This window comes from Solea senegalensis, linkage group LG3 (assembly GCF_019176455.1).
Source record: "Solea senegalensis isolate Sse05_10M linkage group LG3, IFAPA_SoseM_1, whole genome shotgun sequence".
Lineage (NCBI taxonomy): Eukaryota > Metazoa > Chordata > Actinopteri > Pleuronectiformes > Soleidae > Solea > Solea senegalensis.
In genome coordinates this window covers 7,157,834-7,167,755 of record NC_058023.1, presented here as the reverse complement: position 1 = coordinate 7,167,755, position 9,922 = coordinate 7,157,834, and the positions used below count along the sequence as shown (strand labels likewise).

At 42.0% G+C, this 9,922-nt stretch overlaps 1 protein-coding gene across 11 annotated transcripts in view; it reads right to left on the bottom strand.

The window, feature by feature from the left end:
* Nucleotides 1-2,774: 2,774 nt before the first annotated feature.
* ablim2 (actin binding LIM protein family, member 2) overlaps nucleotides 2,775-9,922 on the bottom strand; it is an 80,070-nt gene continuing 72,922 nt past the window's right edge. For all 11 annotated transcript variants that reach the window (XM_044020744.1, XM_044020743.1, XM_044020747.1 and 8 more), the window contains 3 exons: nucleotides 9,859-9,866; nucleotides 9,663-9,743; nucleotides 2,775-4,843 (listed from right to left, as the gene is read on the bottom strand). In XM_044020744.1, the coding sequence (XP_043876679.1) occupies nucleotides 4,730-4,843; nucleotides 9,663-9,743; nucleotides 9,859-9,866 (203 nt within the window). In that variant the 3' untranslated portion in view covers nucleotides 2,775-4,729. The remainder of the gene's footprint in view (nucleotides 4,844-9,662; nucleotides 9,744-9,858; nucleotides 9,867-9,922) is intronic.

The following is a 9,922-nucleotide window of genomic DNA, read 5'->3' as shown; positions in this document are numbered from 1 at the left end:
ACCTTGAATGCTTAGAATTCTCAGGCCAGTTCAAAGTCAACTGTGGATGATGTCACAAGGTCCTTCGATGGCGTGTTAAAAGGATACTCACAGTCTTTGTCCTGTGTTTTAAAATCGAAGCGATTAATGATGGGTTCCTTTTGAATAGGAAGTCAGAAGTGGTCAGAACGGAGTTGAGCGCATTCCAACATTCCAGTTGAGCGTTGTTGGAAAACGTGAGACGACCAATGATGGAGCCACGATACACCCTTATGTTACCCCTCGACTAATCAAAGGACTCTTCATGTGTCGTTCCATGCTGGTGGAAGGACCTACCGAGCGCTACCAGAACCAGGTACTATCTTCAAGAAGTTCTTGAAGACCCACCTCTTCCAAGAGCATCTTCTGTCCTTGCACTTACCTTTAGCCCCTCCCCTGCACTTGGATCCACCTCTGCTCCCTCCCCCTCTATCAGTCCAACGGTCCTATCTAGTGGAGATCTTTCCAAGACTACTTCTATATAGCCAATTCCTCTTGTTGTAAGTTATGGCTGCTTATATTCAAACACCAGGTCTGGTTATAAGATACTATGTGAGTAATTAAACTTGGAGTTGGCTGAAGATTACAAATAGTAAGACAATCTCTCCCTCACTGCCAACATTGCTGCAACAGCTAGATCTTGCAGATACATGTTGCACAACATCCGAAGGATACGGCCTCTTCTAACCCAGAAGGCGGCACAGGTTCTGGTCCAGGCTCTTGTCATCTCACGCTTGGATTACTGCAACTCCCTCCTGGCTGGTCTTCCTGCATGTGCCATACGACCTCTGCAACTCATCCAGAATGCTGGTCTTCAACTTACCAAAATTCTCCCACACTACACCGCTCCTCCGCTCCCTTCCCTGGCTTCCTGTAGCTGCTCGCATCCGCTTCAAGACTCTAGTGCTTGCGTTCCATGCTACAAACGGATCCGGTCCAGCCTACATCCAGGACATGATCAAAACCTACACCCCAGCCCGCCCACTCCGCTCTGCATCGACAAACCGGCTCGCTGCCGCCTCACTGAGAGGATCGCAGAGGCACTCGCAGAACTCGAAACTTGTACATTGCACTTATGACTAGCACTTCATAGTTTGATCTACTTGAAGCTCTTACTTACTTCTAGCTCTTATTTGTACCCAAATGTTTAAATGCACTTTTGTAAGTCGCTTTGGATAAAAGCGTCTGCTAAATGACATGTAATATGGTGCAGTAAAATACAATTGACGGTTGTAAGGTTGCTTCTACCTTTCAAGGGCGTTCCTTCAACTATGTATAACCTGTCTACCCTTTATTTCCACCTTTAAATAAAACTGAACCCCAAACTGCATTTGTGTCCCGACGTGAACAAACGCTGCATTCCAAACATTCAACATTAACCTATTTTCCTGTATAAGGATTAGAGAGGAGGAGGAGGACATGATGGAACAGAAACAAACCCGAGATAGCGATAAGAGCTCATAATGAAAATACCACAACGGACGCACTGTCAGAGATAAAGGATGGTTCTGGCAAACTCCTGTGCTCTTAATTCATTGTCTGATCATTACTTGAATAATAATCATAATAATCTATCCGTGGAAAACTTCATTTACACCATAATATGAGTCAACGCTGAACTACATTTCACATTTATTACAAGCACAAAATGGCAACAAAGCAAACCGGGTGAAGGAGACGGAGCAGTAACAAGCAAACAGCCGTCGCACGCTTGTTTTTTAGATGATCTTAGAAAGCTGGATTGAAAGTGTGAAATCGTAATTATGTTTTGTTTGGGTTTTCCATGTGTGCTGACTCAGCACTCCCCCAAAAAAACAGGCCTTTACACGCAGCGGTGATTAAACAGGTGTACAGTAGGTGCAGACAGAAAAGCCCCTATTTATTTCAAATGTGTGAAAAAATATCGGATGATTTCCAATTCAAATCTGGCACTGTTGTTCAAAAACAATATTTCCATCCAAGATAATTTGTGGTGAATGAAGGTTTGTGACGCCCTTGTCTTTACTGGTTGCCACAAGTTGTCAAATAGTAGTGAGAAATGTACCAATCTGCAGTTTAATTGGACTTAAATAAGGAGAAATAAAGCTTTTTTTTTAACTTCTCATCGCTGTTTTCCTCGCAGCAATTTCGTTTGGGATACTGTATGCATTTTTTTTTAAGTCAAGCTTGAATTCAACATTCACTAATAGTGAAATAGATTTAAAGAAGAAAATCCAAACATTGCTAAGTATATAATCTAAAGATATGAACTGTGTCCAAATGTGTGAGTCACATTTACATCAAATTTAAATTCAATTGTGGCCATTGGGAGTTGCTAATAAATAATAATAAGATAATAAAAAGATTAATAGCTACGCTCTGGTTTTCATGTTGTGCAGATCCCAGATTGTGAATTTTGAGTTGAGAGATCTAATCTGTGACATTTTTGGAAGAACTATACGACGGACAGCTAATCTTTTAGCCCAGTGTTTGCCAAATCTATTTTATATGGGGAACTCGCTTTTGAAAATGACGAAATTAAATTAAAATCAAAAGTGAACGTGTGCATCAGAGTGACTCTGAGCCGGTAATTTGAGATCTCTATTTGATAAACAAATCACTTGATTTTCTTGCGCATGTTATTTGACAAATCCAGATTAACGCGTGGAGGAAATTCAACAAAAGTATTTCCCGTGACCCGTTGTTGGGTCCCACCCCACACTTTGGAACATCAATCTAAATGAAAATGAAAGAAGAGGAAAAACATCCACACATTCAAATATGTATCGCACACTTTACTTAAAAGTATCAGCGTCATTCCATTTCACTTTTGACATCCATTTAATGAACAAACTCAAGCACTCCAGTCCATACTGACTGTGGATTTTTTTTTTTAGATAAAGCACTTTAATAGCAGACGGATATTAGAACATGACGCTTGATGACAACGAGTTAGTGTGTTACTTACAAGAGCAAAAAAAAAAAGAAAGAAATAAAATAAGTGATTTGACACGCTCACTTAAAATTAAACTTAGTTTGATATGTTTCTCTTTCCCGAAAGCTCTCTCTCCTCGGTGATGCTAGTTCGTTCAGCGCTACACACTCGTCAGATTTAAAAAATAAAATCCCTTCCTTGTAAATGGCAATTCAATAAATATGGAACACAAGCTAACGTAAGCAACTGACCCAGGCGTTGTTTGTTTTTTTTCACGCGACCGAAAAAAAAATAACAGTCTTCCTAATACGAGGTCAGTGGACAAACAAACTCCTCCCCCTCGCCCCCGTTTTCCTCATCCTCATGCATGCCTTGTAGAGTTATACACCGCGGTGGATTGTATACAGACAAATATATCTGGTATATGTCCAGTACATGTTCACATACATTATGAACAGTATGTTAGTTGGCGCACGGATCCGTTTATGGTCGAGCAGATGTGTAGCTTCTTTTCTTCTTTTTTTTTTTAAAACACTGCTTTCAAATGACAAACATATAAAGAGTTAGGGTTCCCTACGTCGGAGAACGCGATACAACGCGGTTAGAGTATTGAGAGTTTTAAACCGAGCAAGTGCCGCTGCAGGAAGCTGAAACAAAAGTGGACGTGGCCTTTTCACGATTTCGTCTCTCGGTTCCGCGTCCCGTGACTCGTGTGACGGCCCTTTCCAGAAGTCAAAAATAGCTTATAAAAATAATTTCTTTTATGTGTGTGTATGCAACGTTTGACACCTTTGTTTACCCTGAAACTGTCTGTACTGTAGTGTTGTTGTTTTTTATTTCCTTTTTCAACTCTCTCCTTCCATGTGTGATTTACTGCCATGTTGTGGCCCCTTTCCAGCCTCGGCTCTCCCCCGTCTGCACTGATTTATGAGAGGCTTATGCAAGACGTGGGACCGCGTTCAGAGCGCACATATCAAAACTACCCATCCAGGCTTTCTGAAACTGAACGGATCGTGAAGGAAAACCGAAAACAAAAGCCCGTGATGGGATGCGTTTTGACAGATTTGGAAATAAAGACAGCACAAAAAGTTGTTTCTAGATCCCCCCCGTCTTTGAGGCCTTGACGCGCTCGAGCGGTGAGTCTCTTCAGTGTCCTGGACTGAACGGCATTGGGGTGTGAAAGGGGGACTTGCTCGGCAAGGTAACAGTCACTCAGTGCAGGGGAGAAGAAGTGAAAATGATGGAGGGACAGAAAAGACGATATGATAAAAAGGAATACGACGAGGCTGACAGAGGCAGAAGAAGGCGCACATAAAACAGTCAGGACCACACAACCTGATGTGAAAGTGTCAGGGTGGAGTGGATCAGAGTCGGGAGGGAGGGAGGGAGGAAGGGGGTGACGGTGGATGCAGAAACCACACGGGAGGTGAGGAGCATCAACAACAGGCCATGCAAACGCAGCTCCTCGCCCCCGAGCCGCGGACTTGTCAGTCAAACATTCGGACCACATCGCATACAAAAAGCTATAGATGCTGCCACACGCGCGTGTGTGTGTGTGTGTGTGTGTGTGCGAGAGAGTGTTCTCGTCTCTCCCACGGCGACACGGGCAGATTACACGGCATGGCATTTTACAGGTGGAGAGTAAGTCGGTATCACGGCGGTGCATATATAGAGAGTACAAATGGGTCGTTGTTTTGCGCTTCTGCCTCCTTCCGGAACAGGATGGTCGGTTGTTGAGATGTTGCGTGGTGTGTTTGTATTATTTATTGATTCTTTTCCTCTTCTTTTCTCGTCCGTCTAAAAAAGGCGTGCCCTCTTCTTCATGTCGTTCCTCTTCCACAGGGCCAGGCGGTCGAACTGATCCAGGGTCATGCCGAAAACCTGCTGGAAGTCTTGGGGAGATAGGTGTCTCTGGAGAAATGAAACACAGCAAAACAATAAAGGGCATTACTAGAAACAGTGTGACGTTAGTTGCCTCTCTTAAATGTCTCGGCTAATGCTAAAACGCAGTCCCAGAGAAACTTAATAACTGAGAACATGTGTAAGACTTATAACTGTGGAGTAAAGACTGAAAACACTTTCTCTCCAGTCTTAGGTGTGTCTAAAAAAACATTGCTCAATGACGCGCCGGAGCCATAGCTAGCATAAATCCTCCTCGAACGCTGTAACGGAATTAAACCACTCAGTGAACTTTATCAGAAGAAACAAGGCACAGAAAAGCTCTGCCAAATTGTTTTTAGTCGTTCCTAAAGTTGAGGAAATTCAGTAAAGAAGTAGAGCGGGAAAAAAGGAGCCGACTCTTGCTATGAGGCTGCAGTACCACGGATAGAGACAGAGGGAGACAGAGCGCAGTAACCAGCTTCTTGTTTGCGTATAGTACGTCACTAAGTTGTGAAAATGTTGCTAATATACAAGCGTGTTGAAGACATAGTTTGATACCAGAGAGCGTGCGCACTAAAGTGTGTGTGTGTGTACTTGTATTTGTTAACTCTTCGGGACCGAGCAAAAACACTGTCCTTGTCAGGACCAGTAGTCGAAATGAGGCGGAAGTTAATTTCTGAGGAGGTTGTGAAGTTTGGATTGGTCTGAATTGTGGTTAGGTTAAAGTTAGGGTTAGGCAATAACTTGTTATGGTTATGGTTTAAGTTAGGGATAACGCTTTGGTTGAGCTGTCCGAATGAATGGAAGTCAATGCATGTCCTTGAAAGGTCAGCTGTGCGAACCTGTGTGTGTATGTTTTTTTTTTTTTTTCATGATTTGAAACCTACGTTTTAAACACTTAGAGCAGAGGTCCCAAACTCGTGGCCCATGGCCCACATGCAGCCCACCAATTGATTTCATGAGGCCCGCCACTTATAATTGTTATTTCTGTATGGGCTTTTTTAATTCATAGATTAATTTTGGTTCAAAAATGAGTTTCAACCTTGACCTACTGACCAGACTAGATGCTCATTGGCCCCCAGGTCATTTGAGCTTTTTTAGTTAATTTGGCAAGTTGGTTAGTAGCATGTTGATTTTTCTTTTTATCGCTTTACATGTTCTTTAAACTCCTAGGTTTAAGGGCTCCATAAAGTGGACAACAGGCATATCTGGAGTAGAATTCATGGATGTGGATGTAGCATTTGGCTAATTCGAAACTTTAATCCACACCAACAACATGATTTCGGACCTCAGGCTAGCTTGGCTTCTCGCCTCCTCCTCCTCCTCCTCTGCGGAGCAGCAAATCAGCAGCAGCTCTCAGCTTGGACTCGCATATGAAAGACTTTCACAGAGTCTGAAAACCATATTTGTGTTCACCGCATGAGCAAGCGTTACATTGCCTTTTGTGTTTGAGGTTTAACACAACAAATTCAATTGCGTGCCTCGCAAAATCATCCAAATCCACACTGAACTGCTCCCCAAACCCCAGCTTTGGCTCGCGCTGCAAAGACTCCCTCTGTAAATGTCAAACATATAGCATAGGGCACAAAAAAAGTGGGCATGCTACCAATTAAGAGCCACAACAAAAGGCTCGATGGCGCTTTGTTGTAAAACTTTAATAACATTCTACAACACTGTGCTTTAAAGTCAGGCGATCCACGTCTTAACATGACAGTTACAGTAAACTAGAGGCAGGTGTTCGCTGTGTGTGTGTTTGCCAATCACCTGTTTGCCATATCAGCAAGCAAAGTTAAGAGGCAAAAAATCCACCAAATCCTTCTAATTCCTGTCAATACCATGCTGACTGGATTAAAACATGACTCAGAATACATCTCTTTTGCGGCTGAAATCGAATTTTCAAAACACATTACTCATCAAATTGATCATTTCCAGAAGAAAATGTAACTTTCTCTCCCCCTTTTCTTCCCATGATCAAAGGGCTGCTGATAATTTCCACAATCAATGAATCTGTTTCCTTGATTCATTGATCAGTTCTTGAGGCTGTCATATGTCAGAAGATGTTGATTTTTGCTTACCCTACCCCCAACATGATGACGATCTCAAATTTCTTGTTTAAAATGACTCAGTTCTAAAGAGTTCTTTGTGAAATATTCACATTTAAGAAATAGATGAATCGGTGCAGCCCTAAAAACATATTGCCCAATATCGTCATAACCATTAATAATGGAAAAACACATCAACAATGTTGTATTATAGGCTATTTATGTACATATTGTAAAACCTATGAAGCCTGACATTTTATGTTATTCTGGGTTTCTTAACTTGCAAACATGATATGGGTATAAATCTCAGTCCCAGGTCAAAAATATCATATTTGTGTGGTATTGCCTCATGGGAAACTGTGTCTATCTTGGCTCACACTCAGAGTTTTCTTACAGATCCAGTTGCTGATGAGTTTTGGTAAACCAGCTGCACTTTGGGGTCAGAGATCAAGGAAAGGGGTGGTAAAAGAGAGCTCGGAGGATTTCTCTCTGTCCCGCACGCATTCACACTAATGACAGTCTAATGTTCCCAACCACAGACGGACATCTTGAGTCAGTCACACATCACCATTCCGACCAACTGACTCCTCTTTTGGGAATATCCCAGATTAAGCCACAGGCTCAGAGGGAGTTCTCGTGTTAGGGTTCGAGATTATGGTTCACGAGACATTTTCTGAGTGAAGGGGGAGCCACACAGTCAACGTTTTTATTTTAAAGGTTACTTTTGCGCTTAAAACGTTTCCTGTTTTCCATTGAGTTAATGAACGATCTGCATCTGAAAATGGGCCGTGTAAGAATAACAGTGGCAGGAAATCAGTTATTGCGAGACATTAAGTCCAATTATGCTTGGATTTTTTTATTATAACACATGCTTGTGGGCTAAACTTGCAGTGACCTGGGGCGAGAGAAAGTAACACCGCCACCAATTATGCTCATGTCTCTCAATAAAATCCCACAATTTACCAAAATGTTATTTTCCATTTAAGAGATTGGAATTGAAGGGTTTTCTTAGAGCAAACTAGGGAAGGGCTCGCGGTGAACCCCTAATTCCAGATCCATTGTCATTAATGTGCCGCCAGTTCTTTTCTTCTTGGTTCTGCACCAGATTTTTGGACATAGTTGCCGCCTCTGAGGTCATTGACTCATTCAGTATGTTTGCATGACATTAGACAAAAAAAAAAAAAAAAATGATTGTGTTTGTTTGACTAAAACTGGACTTTGAAAGTACATGCAAACCTATTAGACTGACTGAAATTGTACAAAAACTAATTTCTACAAATGTGATGGGGAGACGAATTGCTCAGTCGGTATACACACAGAAGAGTAAGACGACCGTAACAAAAACATGGGGAAATTCATGTCGGTAAGTCTTTTAGACTGACGAGGAGACCCATTTTATGCTAAACCAGAAACAACCTAATACTAACAAGCTGAAAGGGGTCATTTTGCCCCCTAGTGGAGCAGATTCCATCAGTTGATTCCACACTAGTGCTCATATGCTGGGACAAGGACAGTCGTCCAGTTGGACAGCATATTCCAGCTTGATGTAAAACTGCATGGAAACATGCTGACCGACTATAAGCCTGACTCTATCAGACAAAGGTGTTGAGGTCAATGTCCATCTACGCCAAGGGACTTGGCTTTATTTGGCTGCGTTTCCAACAACAGTGCAGCACGGTTTGCAACAGCAAACTCTGACTTGGCTTGCCTTTCCACCGTGACGCGCGTTGGCCCAATGGCGATAGCTGCTTCGGCTCAATACATAATGTGACTAAATTCAATGAAGAAGAAGAAAGCGACACAACAAACGCTGTTGCGCGCCAACAATATTGGTTACAAAAGGCCTTGAATCCTCTCCCTCACATTCCATTCACGTTGTTCCCTGGAATTGCCAATTATCTGTCAACCAATCGACAGATTACAGTGTATATAGCTCCACCCTTTAGGTGCTGGACCACTGTGCGAGGCAGCCCAACTGAACGTGGCGTATGTAATGTAAAGAACTGAATCAGCTGTACTGCTTGGGCCTAACACAAACTGTTGACAAAAAGCAAGGAATTCTTTCTTGTCGTGCATTTCCGTTTCTTTGGCTCACTGGTATTTGGTATTCTTTGATCAACTAAGTTGTTTTTTGACATTATTCTTGAGTCACTGCTCTCTACAGTTCACAGTCAATATTATCCAAAAAGCACGCTGCAATTTCAAAGCAAAGATGGCAATCCAATACAATTCATCATTAACTTTTAAAGGAATTCAATATTCAATGGGATTAGTTAGTGATTGGTATCAATATCAGACTTCATTTATTAAATCTTGACATTGAGGATAAAGGAAAATAAACCCCACTCTATTGTTGTTTGTTCAAATGAAAAGGTAAGTAGTGGTAGGAGGAATATAAATGAGAAACTCGTCCATGTTTGACTTTCAAAGAGTAGGTCAGTCACTGAGTAAAGTTGGCATAATTGTTGGGATGGTGTGGGAACATTGTCAAATCGCGTTAAACACCGCAGATTTAAGGATTTGATAATAACAACCCCAGACCAGAAGACCACAAAACACAATAGTGTCTGCATACTTCTGGCCATACAGCGGTTATACGTATATTTCAAACTTGTAATCATTTTTCTGCTTTTTTAAAAAAAAAAGGAGATGATGCCACGTTAAGCTTTGGGTGATACTTTCATTCCGAATGACTCGAGACTTTTTTTTTCTAGGCCACAGTGTCACATCATTCTCCCAGGCTCTTTAATGAGCTGTGGTTAGAGCAGAGGAAATGACAGAGCAGGGAGAGGAAGATTAGAGCTCACCTCCAGTCTGGTGCGATCTACGTCTCTGGGAAGCTTCACTTTCACTCTATGCGTCACTGCCAGCATTTCATAAGGGTAGACCTGGCACACACAAAGTAAGCATTGTGGAAGATTACTGGGGAATAACATTTGAATCCAGTGGCCAAACCAGCTGCCAAGTATATTAAAGAATATTTGTTAAGTATTAAACTCTTACCTTGTACTCTGTGAGGAAAGAGAGAGAGAAAAAGAAGAGAAAAGAAAGGATTAATCTGGTGGAA